At 38.8% G+C, this 17095-nt stretch overlaps 3 protein-coding genes across 7 annotated transcripts in view; 1 reads left to right on the forward strand and 2 right to left on the reverse strand.

Annotated features, from left to right (window-relative positions):
• Positions 1-3871, reverse strand: part of pde3b (phosphodiesterase 3B) — a 37394-nt gene extending 33523 nt beyond the window's left edge. The window contains exon 1 of the mRNA XM_056608513.1: positions 2038-3871. Coding sequence (XP_056464488.1) covers positions 2038-2970 — 933 coding nt within the window. The 5' untranslated portion in view covers positions 2971-3871. The remainder of the gene's footprint in view (positions 1-2037) is intronic.
• A 3514-nt stretch (positions 3872-7385) lies between these two features.
• Positions 7386-12897, reverse strand: LOC130403551 (cleavage and polyadenylation specificity factor subunit 7-like). Of its 5 annotated transcripts, none has more exons than XM_056607964.1 (9): positions 12193-12894; positions 11750-11962; positions 11521-11624; positions 11145-11290; positions 10719-11028; positions 10505-10608; positions 10228-10372; positions 10053-10136; positions 7386-8744 (listed from the first exon to the last, which is right to left on the reverse strand). In XM_056607964.1, the coding sequence occupies exons 1-9, from the start codon at positions 12271-12273 to the stop codon at positions 8525-8527; spliced, it is 1407 nt and encodes a 468-aa protein (XP_056463939.1). In that variant the 5' UTR covers positions 12274-12894; the 3' UTR covers positions 7386-8524. The 5 variants fall into 5 exon arrangements, with proteins under 5 accessions (XP_056463939.1, XP_056463936.1, XP_056463938.1 ...); XM_056607961.1 differs by having other exon boundaries at positions 8652-8744; positions 9682-10136; positions 12193-12895; XM_056607963.1 differs by having other exon boundaries at positions 8658-10136; positions 12193-12282; positions 12550-12897.
• A 754-nt stretch (positions 12898-13651) lies between these two features.
• On the forward strand, positions 13652-16392 carry sdhaf2 (succinate dehydrogenase complex assembly factor 2). Its single transcript, XM_056607966.1, has 4 exons — positions 13652-13894; positions 14467-14687; positions 15253-15362; positions 15915-16392. Exons 1-4 carry the CDS (start codon positions 13868-13870, stop codon positions 16034-16036), a joined length of 480 nt encoding a protein of 159 aa, XP_056463941.1. The 5' UTR covers positions 13652-13867; the 3' UTR covers positions 16037-16392.
• Positions 16393-17095: the final 703 nt, after the last annotated feature.

The raw sequence follows: 17095 nt of genomic DNA on the forward strand, positions 1-17095 counted from the left end.
AATGTACACATATGTACAGTGTGTGTGTGTGTGTGTGTGTGTGTGTGTGTGTGTGTGTGTGTGTGTGTGTGTGTGTGTGTGTCTGTGTGTCTGTGTGTGTGTGTGTGTATGTGTATGCGTGTGCGTGTTCCTTAAGAGTAAGGGTAAACATTGGATGCAGTGATAGTGCTTACTACTTTATAGAGTGCAACATGCCAAATGTATTAGATATCATAATATAACAAAAAATGAATTACTAATGGCGGTCATTCATTGATAATAAACGATGCCTGTGTAAGGGTACTTCTTTTATAATATTGATATTGCATATAGGCCTAAATATGCTTTTGTCGCATGTACAATTACAACATATGTGTAATTGGTTACATAAACAGTTAAATATTATATCATTTCCTATGTTTCAGGAATAGCTGCACTCTCAAATTCATACTTGTGAGGATAGTATATATATATAAATTGTTACGTTTGTGTTATATATGTATATATGCAACTGCAATTACACATTTGTTACACATTGTTATATAAAAGATATATGTATGTACATATATACACATACATATACTCACAGACCGAAACATAGGAAAACCTACAATGCCTTCCCTTAATGTTGCCCTATATTTTCTAACATCACTTGATGTTGTCTTGGAACGTTTAACATTTAAACATACATGTCATTTTGGGGGATAGACTTTATAACAGTTAGTTTGTATTTGAACAAAGGGTGGAACTTAGGGTGGATGTTCAGTAAGGCACACGAAATATGTAAACAAATGTGTCAAACGAAAATACCATGACTGCAACATGCCCTGCATGTATACTCAACACCTGACTTCCATTTTAAAATAATTATTTAAATTGGCTGTCATTCAACTGACCAAGTGTGCACGTCACAGCTCAGCCATTCCCACAGTATGACAGGAGTCAGTCTGACATTTAGGACCCGATTTACCATTTGGTGACATCGCACATCGGGTAAAAAATCAGGATGGGCTGCGTTTGCAAAAATGCCTTAATCCGACTCAATTATTAATCCGGAAATAACTCAGAAAAAGAGTTGGAAGATCAAGCCAATGCATATACACCACTGGTTTTGAAAACCATTACTGAAGGCTGCAAGATAAAGAATGAGCTAAAATATTAAGGAAACCATATTAAAATGGCAACGTTAGCTGATAATTCTGAATTGAATTTACAAAGACATATTGTAAACAAGGCAGTAATCTTTTCAACATTACTTGCTTGCAGTTTCTTACTTCTCGGTTTTTTCTATTGTAAAAAACCATCAATAAGAGGCTTGACCCATGCAAAAGGTTTTATTAACCCCCTTTCATGTGAAAGGTTGTATTAAATGGACAATTTGAAAAGTGCCTGTTTGTTTTTTAATAGAATAGGCACTTGGTGTGGGCTTATTCAATGGTGATACAGTAATTTAATATCTAAATAGTATATGACAATGTATCAATCCAACCAAAAATGTTTTTTTGGTGGAAATTTGAAATCGACTCTGTCTAGACAGATTAATCCTAAAAAAAAACAGAACAATTAGCAAACTGGCACACCAGGCAAGGCAAATGTATTTCTACAGCCCATTTCATACCCAAAAAGGCAACTCAAGGGGCATACTCTAAATGGTGACAGGGTCAGTTAAGTCATAGTAATATGGTTTAATGTGTAAGATGTTTATATGTTACGGAAGATGTTATCAATATGTATGGATGATGTTTTGCAATACCCACTGAACTAAGTGAACAAGACTTGATACTCCCTTAGACATAAAACAAAAAATAACATTCATTGAGGTGAGGTTATTGTCAAGGTTTAAAATAACTAATGCCTACTCACAAATGTTTATATTTTTTTACAATTGGGACAACTTTAGAGGCACTTCAAAGCAAAATACACAAATGTTTCCACAAAGAATAAATTGTGGTAAATTGTTGTCATCTCTTATTTTTTAAGTTTATTTTCTGTGCATGTCTTTTCTGCATGAACACGTAGTAAGCCTACTTTACAAAGAGCACCTGCAGCAGGACCTACCTGTTCTCTTGATATGCATGGCAAGGAGGGTCTGCGGGGCATCTTACAACTTCCATAATAGCTGGTTGACGTCTCTCCCAATGAAACGCAACTGGACCTCCTCCTCGGTCTGATCACTGGGACCTTTTCCTCTGCGCTGGAAATCCTATTTGGTACTTCCCTCGACGGGTAATAATGGTCAAACCCGAGTCCCAACAGTGAGCCACATATCCCAGCAAAGCAAGCAAAGAATGGCCTTAATAATGGAGGCAGGCCGGTTAAACTAGTGAACGAAACCAACCATACAACGCTTGCAAAAAACAGTATAAGAATACTGTGTTTGAGTTTCAAAGTCGGGATCAGTGTAAGTAGACCTACACATCCCAACACGAACAACAACCTGCCCACCATTTGCATCTGGTGTTGGTCCTCTCCCCATTGCAAAAACCGCAAAACCAAAAAATCTCCAAGGAAACATGATGCTGGTAGTGATAGGAGCCAACAGGTATTACTTTCTTTCTTTTTCCTTCTCAGATAAAATGTTAAAAAGAAGAATGCACAGCCTATGCTGAATAAAGGACTGATAGATTGAGAGAACCCCGACAAAAAAGTCCGCAAATCCCAAAGCGAGTCACTTTGTAAACCCCTAGAAAAAATAAAAGAAACTAGAAAAAATATAAATGCACCAACATAAAGGGCTGAAATTTTAAACAATTTTGAATTGAGAATGTCTTCGTTGCAAAACCTGCACACGTTGAACAAAAATCCCCTTTGATGGTCCTGTTTGAGAGGGGTGACGCAGCTCTTCACATAACCGTTCCTGAAGCTCTCGGAGCTGTTTACACTTCCAATGCCATCGTGGAGCCTTATTTTGCTGTGCAGAACATCTCCTTCAGCCATGTTTCTACTGTCGCCACTTGCTTCAGACCTGATCCAGACAAAAGTTTTCTTCATCCAGCAATCGTGCCGTATTAACGCTCAACTACATGACGGCAAACGCACTCCATGGTCACTCAAATGTGCCACAGCACTTAAGACCGAAGACAGAGTAGGTATGGTGTTGTTTTTACAGAAAGGGTGCTCTGTGTCGCCGCCTACATGTGACAATTGAGATTTCGGTGTCTGCAGCAATACATCTTTAGTGACTTCAGAGCATGCTTCTTCCGTAGGATTGGTCCTTTATACGTTTTTGTTAACCAAACGTTCGGATTAGTTTTAAAACATAGATTTGGTCGATGCGTTCGATAAGCAAAGGGCCGACATGTGGCTAAAGTGTTACGGACATTTAATATGTCTTTAAAGAAAAATAAATGTTGGCTCGACGTTTAAACATAAAGGTAGTAGTATTGTTTTCAAATAAGTGTCAAACGTTAATTGCGACGCTGAAACAATGTATCGTTGAACGACACATTGTTTGAGGATTATTTAAGCAGATGAATTAGGCATCGTATAGCCCTACTACACATAAACATACAAGACAAGGTACCACAGATATTATTCGTTTTGCGATCATAGTTTTTGTTGCATTTCAAAGTATAGCGTTGTTTTCTCATGGGTGAATAACTATTGGGAAAAATAACATCGATGGAAAAACATTGCTCTGGAATCGGCTAGTTATCCTTGTTGCGCAGTCCTAGGAAAATAAAACGATTATCGATCGAATTGATATCGTCCCAACATGTGCCCATAACATAAATGGACACAGACAAATATGGCGGCCCATCCCTTTGAATTGGTTTTGCTTATTGGCGCAGTGAAGCCCGAGATCCCGCGACAGATGGGCTGGCACTTTGATTTATTGGAGCTGAGATCTTGTATTTGTATTTGGATCTTGGATCCCGGGAACGCGTACGTCAGAAACGGCGACAGAAGAGATGGAAAGCCAGAAGGATCAAAACTCTTATAATCGCCTTCGCCTTTTACTGTGAACGTGCAGGTGGTTTCCGATAGCGCGCGTAAATATATGATAGCGCATCATCTGACCTTTCTTTATAGGTCCATGCATCTGACCTCCAAGTGAAATCCCGTTTTATGTTGTGGTTTAATGGTTTGATTACAAAACGTTGTGCAAAGTAAAGACAGTGCAAAAAGAGAAAGTGGATGCAAAGGTATAGATGTGTCGTAAACAACTTCATCATTATGTAGGCCTACGTATCTATACAATTCGAATATAGCGAACCTTTTTCTACCGAAGGCAGAAAAAGCAAATGCAATATGAATGCAATACATTGAGCAAAATGCATTTTGAGTGTGATTAGCCATCACACAGGACGTTTTAAAATCTTCCTTGCCCGGTATCTTAAGTCAGGCCCCAGACTATTTTTGCTTAGATAAGTTCCTAACTGATTGAAATGACCCGGAAGTATCTAAGCGGCAGCCATAATAAGAGCTGGGCTGCATCCGAATACTCGTACTTGCATACTATATAGTATGCATTTTGTAGTATGCGAAAAATCTAGCGCGTCCGAATACTGTAGTATGCATTCTGTAGTACGGAAGTCATTTCCGAATGCATACTACCGCCAAAGTGAACCACGGAGCACACTACGCTATCCCACAATGCAACCGGAGTCTGGTAACAAACGAAGAAGAGATGGCTGACCCGACACCACCAACAGCGGCTTTTTATTCGTGTGTGTGTGTGTGTGTGTGTTCAATAAAAAAGGAAAAATTAACTTCAATCGTCTTTTTCACGGAGTAACAAATAACTGTAAATGTATTATTATTATTCCAAAAAAATGACTTACCAAATTTCCACATATATACAACATAACCTGCCGGTAAGTCGCTCTACGAGATGACCGACGACGACGCCTTCTAGCAGAGATATCCATTTCAAGACACATTCGCGTAGAAAGAGACATTTTTTTATTTAATAGCAACGATAACTAGACGGAAAACAGGTAAATTTTGCCGCCATCTGGGGGGAGATACGTCATCTCCAAACATCCGGTGGAGTTTCGGAGGCGTTCTACGCATGTCTGTAGACCGTACTACACAGTCAAGTGTAGTATGGTCAAGTAGTAGACACTAGAAATAGTATGTACTAGGTATTCGGATGCAGCCCTGGTCTTATTCTCTTAATGCTAGGGAAAGGTGCTTCAAAGGTTCCTTTCCTATTTAGCATAGGGAACATCCTTTACGAAAGGAAAAATAGATACATTAGGCCGTTCACCGTAAAAAATAAATAAATAAAAGGAGTGAAAATTATACTCGTGAAGCTCTATGTCCATACATAGAGCTTCTTCCACGTCCGCAACCCACCCTTTCATCCTCAGCTGCCGAAACACTAATCCACTTCTTCACCAATTGCAGACTGGACTATTGCAATAGCATTCTGTATGGCCTCCCTCCACTATTCTTCAAAAATGGCCATATGTACAAAACTCGACTGCTTACTAACTCCCCCTCCAGAGAACACATTACTCTCTTCCTCCGTCAACTTCATTGGCTTCCAATAAAACAACACATCAATTTCAAGATTCTCCTCACCACCTACAAAGCGCTTAACAACTTTGCACCCTCGTACATAACAGATCTCCTCCATCGCCACTCGCCACCTACGCTCAGCTGATGCCAACCTTCTCACCTCCATCACCAAGACCAAGTATCGCACCATGGGGGACAGAGCCTTCGCCATCGCCGCCCCTACCCTCTGGAACTCCCTACCTCTGGCTCATACAATTGTTTCCAACAGGGACATTTGATCATTGATCCTATGAGACCAGGGGTCTAACTACGAAGAAAGTTCCAAATACCCAAGATATATTTTTGCTAGCTGGCTACACTAAGCCTAAAAACCGCACTGAGGGGCAACAATCGGATATATGGACAAGTCTACCAGAGCTGCATATTTTGACAAGATGAGCAAAGTAGGCTATAATATTGAACAAATATTACCAGCAAGGGCAGGAAGGAAAGCTGGAAAAAATTGCAGATTGTGTGAATGTGTGCTTATCACTGCCCCATCATTAAGTCATGAGTAGATCTTACCGTAATTACAAGTGTGTATTCCATGAAATAAATGTGTTTCTTAGATGTGTTAAAAGAAAGACAATTGTAACCCAATTATTTCACAGCGATAAACCGTCTTGGGAGCAAATGAAGAACTTGCTCAGAGAAGGCTATGTGGGTCCACTTTAGTATTTTTCAACTATTTTATCCAGCTTTCAATTTGCCTGTCAGCACAGATGGTGAGTGTCGACACTTGGCTGTCATTTATTTATCTTTAATTACTTGCTAATGGTGGTGGTCTGCACATTCAACAAATAACACCTTCAAGTGTCCTCTATTGAAAAATTAATCAATTCCTATCATTGCGATGATGTTAATATTTCAGAAAGCATTTTGCATCTCCCTCCCCCCTATAGTCTATGGCCTCCACTAGGCCAGGAGGATCACATGGCTAAGGAATTAACCTACATTTAAACAGGGTATAGTCAAAGTTACATTTGAATCTTTCTTCAGGTGTACCTTGCAAAGGGAGAATGCTTAAATGTCAAGGCAACTATATAATTAGTTGTATTTGTATCTGATTGGACAGACAATGTAGGTAAATAAAGCGAATCAAAGAAGTTAATCTCGAGGGAACTAATGCTATAATAATCTTTCGGTACTGTCCTTTATTTCAAAGCATGGACTGAAATTAAGGTACTCTACTTTGTTTTTTCTTAGGAACAGGAGAAAAAAATAAAACATTTAAACTATTGAAAAGAGATTAAAAGAGGCTATTTTTTACTGACAGACAAATAATATATAAATCACAACAATTCTTCAATGTATATATCCTGAATATATACATATAGTAATGTATTCCAAATAATTCCCAAGTTTCTGTACCCATTGATATAATGACAGAACTAGAGCTTTTACATCACAACGTCTCAATGACCTCCTTCAGTTTGAAAGGATAGGAGCATTGGAATGGTATTTATTGCGCTATAATAATGTTATTTTGGTAATTGATTAGTAATTAATCGTGAACATATTTTGCCTTTATGAGAGGACATTGTTGTGTTTGAAACGGCCAAAATGTTTCTCATGCAAGACTAATGAAAACTAAGTTAGCCTAGGCTACAGTATATTTACGTTGATTTATTATTTACAGTACTACAACTCTCTTGACTCCTCTCAAAATGGCAGTTTAACGCCAACAAAATAACCCATTATGACTTCTGATGTAAAATACCAATTGCCATATTACCTTATTTCAAAGCTCCATTGATCAAACACCAATATATTATTAATCGAAATACATAAATCTAAATTCACAAACCTTTAGTATTTCTCAATATTATTTTGAATGACCATGAAAATAATCCTTGGACAATACTCTGTACTTTAGTTTGTACTGTTCCTTTGTTATTTGTTGTTCTTATGGTTCAATTTTGCATTATACGAAAAAATAATTATCATTGAGTAACCCCTAGCATTTAGTATGAGAGAAAGTGTGATTGGTCCTGGAAGAATATAGGAAGACAATAAAAAAGTAAATTTACAACTGCAAAAAAAAGGGATTGCTACAGGTAAGGTCGTAGATTACTGTAAAATCAACTTTATGGTTAAATAAGTTCAAAAAAGACGCAGAAAATGTTATCCCTTTTCAACCGACCTCGTCTGCAAATCACGTTGTTTCAACTTAAAAAAAACTTCACAATATTTGAAGAGATTAGGTTTTAGAATATTTACCGATACATTGCTGTATTTATCTATTTCACCTAGATTTATTTTACCAGCCATTACATACATTATTGAAATCATGTCAGTAACTAGCTTGTCTAATACAAGTGTCCCAGTATGTCTGAGAGTGTGACATGGCTTTTCATCATCAAATCATCCTAATAATTCATTATTCTCACGTCAGAATTCTTGACATTTGAACCTCAGGCATTTCCTCTTCACAATCATTTGAACCAGGCCATGACCTCAAGGGCAGGTGAACAGTGAACCTGATGCATGATTGTTAAGAAGTTGTGATTGATGCAGCAATCTCCTGATGCAACGTGGCAAGAAACTTGAGGATTTTCAAAAGGTTTTCTTTTGCAATTCAACAAAGATTGGACGGACTGAGCCTATCATTTTTCTTAAAGGCAGATTAGTAGCAATTATGATATATAGCTCCCCCAATGACTGATATATCATACATTTGACTATTTCTCTGGTCATGATGATCAACCATTGCAAATATTTCTGAAAGCTGGTGGCAGCCATCAAAGCTCCAGTTAGTTCAGTTAGTTCAGGGAACATTGTGAAAAGATGAAGTGCGCACAATTTCAACCCTATGAGGCAAACAATGACTGACATATTGTCAGTTAAAGTTATGACCTTGCAATAGCACGACATGTTGCCCAACAGACATATTTTTCAGCAAATATAACCTGAACGCCTAATAAATTGAATAGAACCACACATGGTTAAGGAAGATTTTCTGGTCAATGTATTAAGCCCAAATTTTATACAAAATATTAAAGAAATTGATCATTTACATGTAAGTACAAGAAACTGAATTTCAGCCAAAGCCTAAAAATCTATTGGTCATTTTACAAAAAACTGATGACCAAAAATGAAAAGTGAACAGACAGGCAAACAACAAAAGGCATGTAGGGCTTTTGAGTGTGTTGGTTTTAAAATAGTTCATTTTGTCGATCTCACCATCAGTCCCTGCTTGATAATTCCAGAAGCCCCTGGGCTTGATGCAGAAACTAAGTCTTGTCCGGGGATGGAAAGTTCTGGGGGGTGAGGGGGAAGGTATAGCTTTCAATAATAATATCACTAAAACGTTGAGGGACAACAAGTAACAGGTGCCCACATGTGACAACTGTAAATTTCTCAAAACAGACCATAACTACATTCTAAAGTTGTACTTTTAACCTTTTAAGCTCCAGCCTATTTTTAATTGTCTAATTTGTCTAATTAATATGCTTGCTGTTTGAGTTGTTTGGTGGGTGTAAAATTGACTTACATGTGCTTGTAGCAGGGTTTCTCATGTTTAATTTGATATGACCATTTCTACGGGCAGTGTTGTTTGCCTTTTGCTGCTAGAGTGATCACGGGAACCTCGAGTTTAAGAGGTTAAGGCCCAATTAAATCTTCTAATTTCAATGCAATGCATTTTAAATGTCATTTTCTTACTGTATTCTACATGGTCAGAGAATGCCCAGCGATTTATATATAAAAAAATAATGCTCACACGGTAAAAACGTATGATCGCAAAACACACATTAAAAACCAACTGTTATGTGGCCAAGATGTTTGGCTCAATGAATCTTTTTGAAAAATATGAACTTAAGAATTATTCAAGTATCAATCTATTCATTGTCAGATCTTTAGATACTGATGTTAAACTCTAAGAGTCATAAATCACTGTGACAATATCAAATACACATACAATGCCTATTCTGAAGCTCACAGAAAAACATGAATGTACAAGAGAAATTAGTGATCAATTTTAAGTATGCATGAGACATACACGTGCAGAAACATTATCTGGGCCACAACAATTGCAATAAAAATAATAATATACAATTTCAGTATTGAATAACAGCTTAATCCTTAGGCTGTCGGTTGCGCTAGTACTACAGGATCGCTGTACATACATATACATTGAGGGGCTTTAAAAAACTATCAGTTAGTGCAAGCTGCACCAGAGAGCTAATGCAAGCTTACCACTCTAGCGGTATCGGTCCCTTGGATCCCTATGCCTGTCTCGTTCACGTGTGTCCCGTTCACGAGTGTCCCGTTCACGAGGGTCCCGCTCCCGAGGGTCCCGCTCACGGGGGTCACGGGGGTCCCGCTCACGAGGGTCTCGGGGGTCGCGCTCACGAGGGTCCCGCTCACGAGGGTCACGGGGGTCCCGCTCACGAGGGTCCCGCTCACGAGTGTCCCGCTCATGAGTGTTCCTATCACGCGTGTCTCGTTCACGCGTGTTCCGCTCACGCGTGTCTCGCTCACGTGTTTCTCGCTCACGAGTGTCTCGCTCACGCGTGTCCCGCTCATGATTCCGGTCCCTCCCCCCACTCCAGGAACGTTCTTTGTACCTGCGGGACTTTCCATGAGAGTCCTCTCTTTCACGGTCTCTGTTACGATCTCGCTCTTTGACACGATCCCTCTCCCGGTCTCTCCTGAGGAGAATCATACAATTGAATGTTGACTACAGGTTAAAGGTTGGGTGAAATAAGCTTTAAGACTTAATTACATTAGTAGCGTTCAAACCTTGAGTCATAGTTGCCCCGGATGGATACTAAACAGTCTTTGAGTGATGTGACCAGGGCCTGGCAGCAATCATCTTCATATACTCTGGATTGTTTAATGACTGCAATAGCAGTCAAAAGAGTCTCGGTTGCCATGTGCATGTCGCCTGTGAGAAGGGCAGACAGTTTGTGTAAATTAGTTAATGCCTTTTACAACTGTTTGTAAGTAAACGGATCATGTCTGCTTTGTGATATCAATGTGTTCCGTATTGAGTTCACCGTTTGAGGTATACATTTACCTGTTGTGGCATCTGAAACAGCCTTGCTGATGGCTGTACTGGTTATGGTCCTGTTTCTGTTCATTAGCTCTTCAAAATCATCATCAGATTTTTGAGTAGAGTTCCTGAAATCAAGTAAGAATCAGCCTAGTTACACATTTATATACAACATGCGGGTTTGTGGATGGCTGCAAAACTATAACATTTATTTTTGTACACCACAAAATTATCTTACTTTTTGGGCTGGTAAGCACCACTGTTGTGTGTGGTGTGTGGTGGCAAGAAGGCTGGATTTATATGAAGACTTGGGGGTGGCTGACCATAATGAAAAGGTGGTGGGGGGAAAGGAGGGACCATAGGTTGGGGAATATTTAAAGGAATGTGCATGGGTTGAGGTGGTGGATGATTGAGGAATGGGTTTGAAGGAGGGTAGTTTGGAGGGGGTATAAGGGGATAAATCAATGGCATTGGGGGAGGGTTGAGGTTTACAGAGTTGGGCGGTGGCGAGTCCAATTCTTTGGGATCCTTAACACGCATCGGCATACCTATAGAGGACACAGAACAATAATTATAAAGACATCCTGAATAACAAACAAATGATATTATAGTTTTACATTATATATAATTATTATATATTTGTAATGTGATGTAAAATCCTTACGCTTGTTTGCCAGCGTCTCAAAAAAGGCAAGGTTTTGGTATGTTGCTGAGCGACAGCTCAGATTCTCCCCACTTATTTTACATTGTGGTACTTTATCCAGTAACGTCCTCAATGATCCCTCCGAGGCCACCACCACTTCGGCATACCTGTATACAGAGTAAAATCTATAAAGTATGTGCTTCAGACCTTCAAAAACCCAGATCGATCAAAGATTTGCAACAACACTACATGGTTTTAGAACATTGGGTAGAAAATAACAGCAGTGTGAACTGGTTAGTCTCAGAGCATCTGAAGCAATTGCAAGGGGGATTTGGCGCAAATCGTAGAGGGTGGATTCTATCTCTCTTACAAATGGCGAAAGCACCTCAAATCTTACCCTCTTGACTGTCCGTTGATTTTGTTCTCTGCAAATTTTATCTCTATTATGTCCATCACTCCCAAAGATTGTGCCATGTGCATAAGATCTTTGTCAGATATCCACTGGAAGAAGCAGAATATAAGAATTAACATGACTTTGCACTGTGTTTTGCACGTGTCCACCTTACAAACATAATCCTGAACCGTATGCATCATTGTGTATGCAACAAAAAACTTATGTCACTCACCCAGGAGAAATTTCCAACATACAAGGAATGTTTACTTGTGGATTGTTCTCCTCGGTCTATTGATGGTAGTTTTCTCCCCACTTCATGTGGGGTATTTATAGCTGGACGTTTTTGCATTTGATTAGGCACCACCGACTTGTCTTGATTGACTAAACCAGTCAGAACAGCGTCATAAAGTTCACTTGCCTCTGTTGTTTTGTCAAAGTCGTTCCCCTAGAATGAAGAAAGTATCAACAGTTATCCAGTGGTGATGCTCAAATCGGAGAACGGGAATCTAGGTTCGGATGCGTTTACATGCATTTCATTATAGTACAGTATGTAAAACATATTACCATGTTATACACACACTATTTATTCAAAAGAATCAATCTATTTTATACAATACATACTCATACTATGGATTACTCTTTGCCACAATGTCAACATGTCGTCTGTAAACTAACCTCGAAATGTTCGTTCATGTCATCGTAGAGATTTAGGAGCTCGTTCTGAGATGTATCGTTCGCAGGTTCTGCGGAAGCCATCGTGTAGGCCTAAATTCATCAATGTAATATAAGCCTGCAGCCAGTTATTTGTATGCGTTCCTTTTTAACTTTGTTCGAATATGCAATTTGTAGAATTATATTTGATAACAATATTTGTTGAGTCAGTATTACAACAATATGATGCCTCGTCTAAAACTCGACTATAACATGCTAATCGACCAGAGGGATGGAAAGTCGATTACGGAATATTACAACAATGCAAACTCACATTCAGAACCTACATCTAATTAACATCCAGGATATAGGATTACGCACGTGTTTTGCGACCTATGAACATTAAGAGACGAAAAACACAGCATACAAGACATAACGCGAATTTGCCTGTTTACTGATGGCTCCTAAAACAGTGCATTTATCAAATTGCGCCGGACTGAAACACACTTCCCATACATTATGGTTCCGTTTGTCTGCATATCTTACTCCTTAAAATCAAATCAAAACTATGCAGGGTAAATAACTTACAAAACATAGCTAATCGAAACCAAAATCATAAATGTCATAACTCAGTCAATTGATACGTATTTCATTTTTACGACTAATTTATCGCGTATATGCGTTTTATTAAAACGCGGGAAATCACTCTAAAATAGACGAGTGTGTTCCTGTTGTGTTTAACCTCTAACGTCACGAACGCGCCGGAAAACAGAGTCAGTAGAAAGCCCATTGACAATTTTTAAATATAAATATATTATATATATATATATATATATATATATATATATATATATGTATATATATATACATATATATATATATACACACAGACATATTTTTATCCAGTGATCCTGTGTGTGTGTGTGTGTGTGTGTGTGTGTGTGTGTGTGTGTGTGTGTGTGTGTGTGTGTATATATATATATATATATATATATATATATATATATATATATATATATATATATATATATATATATATATATATATATATATATATATATAGTTAGGGCCTTTCTTCGACCACCACACACATATACTTTTTTACTATGGAAAAAAGCAGATAAATGCACATGAGGCTGCTGAGCAAAGAGTGCCAGCTTCCCATTAATACACAAGTATTACTGTAAGAAGGCCATGACCAGTAGGCAACAGTGGGCAGCAAAAGTCAGAAACTTCGGTAATGCTCCGAATGTGTTGATGTAGCACACAAATTAACACAAACGAATACAAAACATAAATGGAAACATATGATTGAAAGCACAAGGTGACACTATTTTTGAATGACTAAAGTATGCAACGATTTATTTGATTAGACTGAACAATATTTATTACACGTATATATATATATATATATATATATATATATATATATATATATATGTGTGTCGTTTTGCTATTTCAGAAGTCAAAATACCCTCGCGGTCCACCAGTGGTATCGTTACCACAGTTACCACATGGTTAGCTATTACCTTACCAATATGGCGTCGGTATAGGTACCACTTTACGTTTCGTCGTGACGTCGTAACATCCACTTGTGTAATATTCACTGCTTGACATTGTGTATGTTATGTGATCTTACTCTCAGACTTCATTTGAGACGTCCTTTGCCAGTTAGCGGAAAATAAGAACGAAGTTTAAAATGTTATCTTCTGTTGCAGTAAAGACCGTGAGTAATTCGTTTTTTCAGGAGTATTTACCGGGTGGGGTTGTTTGTGTTGTACCAAAGACAAAACTGCTCAGTGTGCAGCTAACATTAGCTAGGCATCTGAATTTCAACAATATAACTTTTCATTGCGTTTAAAACATCATCCACCATCCATGTCATTAAAGTGTAGTTAGTTTGTAATAGTCTAGCATCAGATATTTTGTTTTAAATACTATCGTTTTAACTAGGGGTCGAGTATTGCCCATCACACACAAGAGGGCGACATTCTTGCATAGATAGTTTATATGGGTTATGTCATATTGAGAAAATACACTACGGGTGAACAACGCTACAATCACCGCATATTGCATATCCGTTAAACATAACACGATAGTGTCATAGTGGCTTTTAATATTTACAGTTAAATTATATCTGAAAGAATCGCATACGCTTATTTGAGTACAATCCTTATTCATTATTTATCAAGCCTCAAGAAAAAATAACGCTATGCCTTTGTAAATGATTGAATGATAACACTTTTGCTCTTATTCTTGTATTGAGAATTGTATTTATCTCTATGTTGTACATTTCAGCTGGTGAACAGGGTATGCCTGTCATTGAGACCCGCTGTAACGGGGCTGATGTCGGCCCGTGGTTATCGAGGAGAGGCGCCCGAGGACACGAAGGGTGACCTCATTGATATCCCTCTACCCCCCTGGGAAGAGAAGACGGGGGAGTCCATCAACATCAAGAGGCGCCGTCTCCTGTACGAGAGCCGCAAGAGGGGAATGTTGGAGAACTGCATATTGCTCAGGTGTGTGTCACTAATAGAATGATAATATTATAATTGTGTGTATATATAGTTTTTGCATGATGATTTTATGACACGCATAACATTAAAGTGCCCCTATTTTACCACCAGGTCTGAGTGGAAATAGCCATTACAAGCCATTTCAAAATCTGCCTGGCCGTTAGACATAGTGACATCAAAAATAGGATTATCCACCGAGATGCATGATGGATAGATAAGCCTACCAGTTGATGTAATCCAGCTGGTAGGCTGGTAGACTGATCTATCCATCATACATCTGGGCTGACACTCCCACTTGTGATTTCCGAGGGCAGTGCATATTTTGAAAATGGCTTGTAATGGCTAATCACTCTCACACTTGGTGGTCAAATAGGGGCCCTTTTATGAGCAGGTAGGGGTGGGGAACACTTCCACTGCCTAGTGCCTACCACTGCAAACGGATTGGTAGACTGGATATTTGGGAGCGAACACAGTACCCTCTCTACTGAAAACCCCCCTGTAGGCCTATGTGCAATGAAGTTCCTTGTAAAAGTATGTATTGTTTTCTAAATGGAATCTTCTTTTGTAGCCATTTTGCAAAGCGCTACCTTGACACAATGAGTGAAACACAGCTTCGGCAGTATGACAGGCTGATCAATGAGCCTACTAACGACTGGGATATCTACTATTGGGCTACAGGTACGTGTTATAGGAGAAGTGCTACATTGCTGAATGGAAAACCAATTAGGGTTGCAAGAGAGTGGCAATTGCTTTTTATATAAACGTTCCTACTTTTAGGTTACAGTGGCTGGTAACTTACTTTCATTGTCAGTCAGAGGGGAGGGACACCATCCTTTAATCAAAGAAAACATTAGGCTATATCACATTCAAAAACGAAGAATGGTTATTATATGAAGTCCTATTTTTAATAATACAAATTGATACACAATGATTGAGTTACAAAACATGAAGACAACTAATGTAATTAATTTAATTTAATAAAACTGCCCTATCAGCTTAAAGCCTCACATGAAATGAATGAAATGGTGTATTAAGGGAAAACCTAAAGCACTTTATTATAGGTGAAACGTGTGTAGTAGTAGTAGTGAAATGGATTAATTCTGATATAAATCTCTACACCAACACCCCCTGCCGCCTCAAAAAAAAAAAAAAAATACAACCGGTTTTGGTAATGTTAACTTTTGACTGTTCTCCCATCTAAAAAGTACATTTGTGTTTTGTTACTGGTAGAGGCCCTGCCAACACCTGAACCCTACGAAGGAGAAATCATGGATATGTTGAAGGAATACACAAAGAATCGGGACCAGGAACAGCGGTTGGATGCCCCGAACCTGGAGTATCTGGACAAGTAGAGCCTATCAAGCTTTAGTGCCTTCTGGACACTGCAACAGAGACTCTGCTCCATCAGAATAATTCAAGCTGCACCGTCTCCAGCTTTGAGAACCACAGCCATTATGCCAGTATCGACTGCTTTCCGTAAAAATAGAGTTTGGTTGAATAATGTCATTGTGTAAGCCTTTGTTTTTAATAAGATATTGTATAGGTTAGACATGCTGGTATTTAATAAAGATGCTTTGTGTGTACAAAGATTGGAGGGTTACACTTCTACAATTACGGTTTGTTCGATACCTAAGTTCTATGGCCTTTCTTGTGTACAGTTATTAAACTATGTTGATTGGACTTGGTTGCCATAGTTATTGTCTCACGTATTCTGTGAAGGTGTCATGTCATTGGGTAATGTATCGTGTATTGCCTAAGGGGGACTGGGTGCAGTGCCGGCTCCTGAGCATGAGGTGGAAGCATAGTGCTACTGCTGGTCGCACCGCAGTCTGCATCCCACATGCTATTAGCTTCTCACCTGCTGATCGCTAATCTTCCAACAGCAGATGGAACGCTTATCAAGTAATTCACATTATTCACTACGTGGATGTTATTATAGGCTTGTCAAGAAGGAAATAAAACGTAGGCCTAATCATGTCGATATTATTAACCTAGAAAATAATATGTAGCCTACGGAGCCGCGTGTAAAAACAAGATTGGCTCATCTCAAGGGGTATATTGTTCAATACATGATATGCTCTGATGTTGTCAAATCTATATTTGTTCCCCTGAGATGACTTCTATGGAGCAGGGTAAATGATTTATAGCAACAGCGGTGTGGTATCATTCAAATCAATTTGGTAATCACCCATTGCATGAACACTGATACAAGCCTCACTTTCCTTTTTAGCAGTTGCGCCTTTCCGGGTTGTTTTCCCATGACAGTTGGACAGAAGCAGAGTGATAGCGATCGAGCCCCCTCTGGCCAGAGGATGTGCATGGAATCCTAACGCAAAGAGCATATTCGCCATGACACGGAGATACGAGGCACAGAGGGATGCCGCTTTGCCGTTGAAGACCGAGATGGTCAT

The sequence above is a fragment of the Gadus chalcogrammus genome, chromosome 14 (genome assembly GCF_026213295.1).
Source record: "Gadus chalcogrammus isolate NIFS_2021 chromosome 14, NIFS_Gcha_1.0, whole genome shotgun sequence".
NCBI classification, from domain to species: domain Eukaryota; kingdom Metazoa; phylum Chordata; class Actinopteri; order Gadiformes; family Gadidae; genus Gadus; species Gadus chalcogrammus.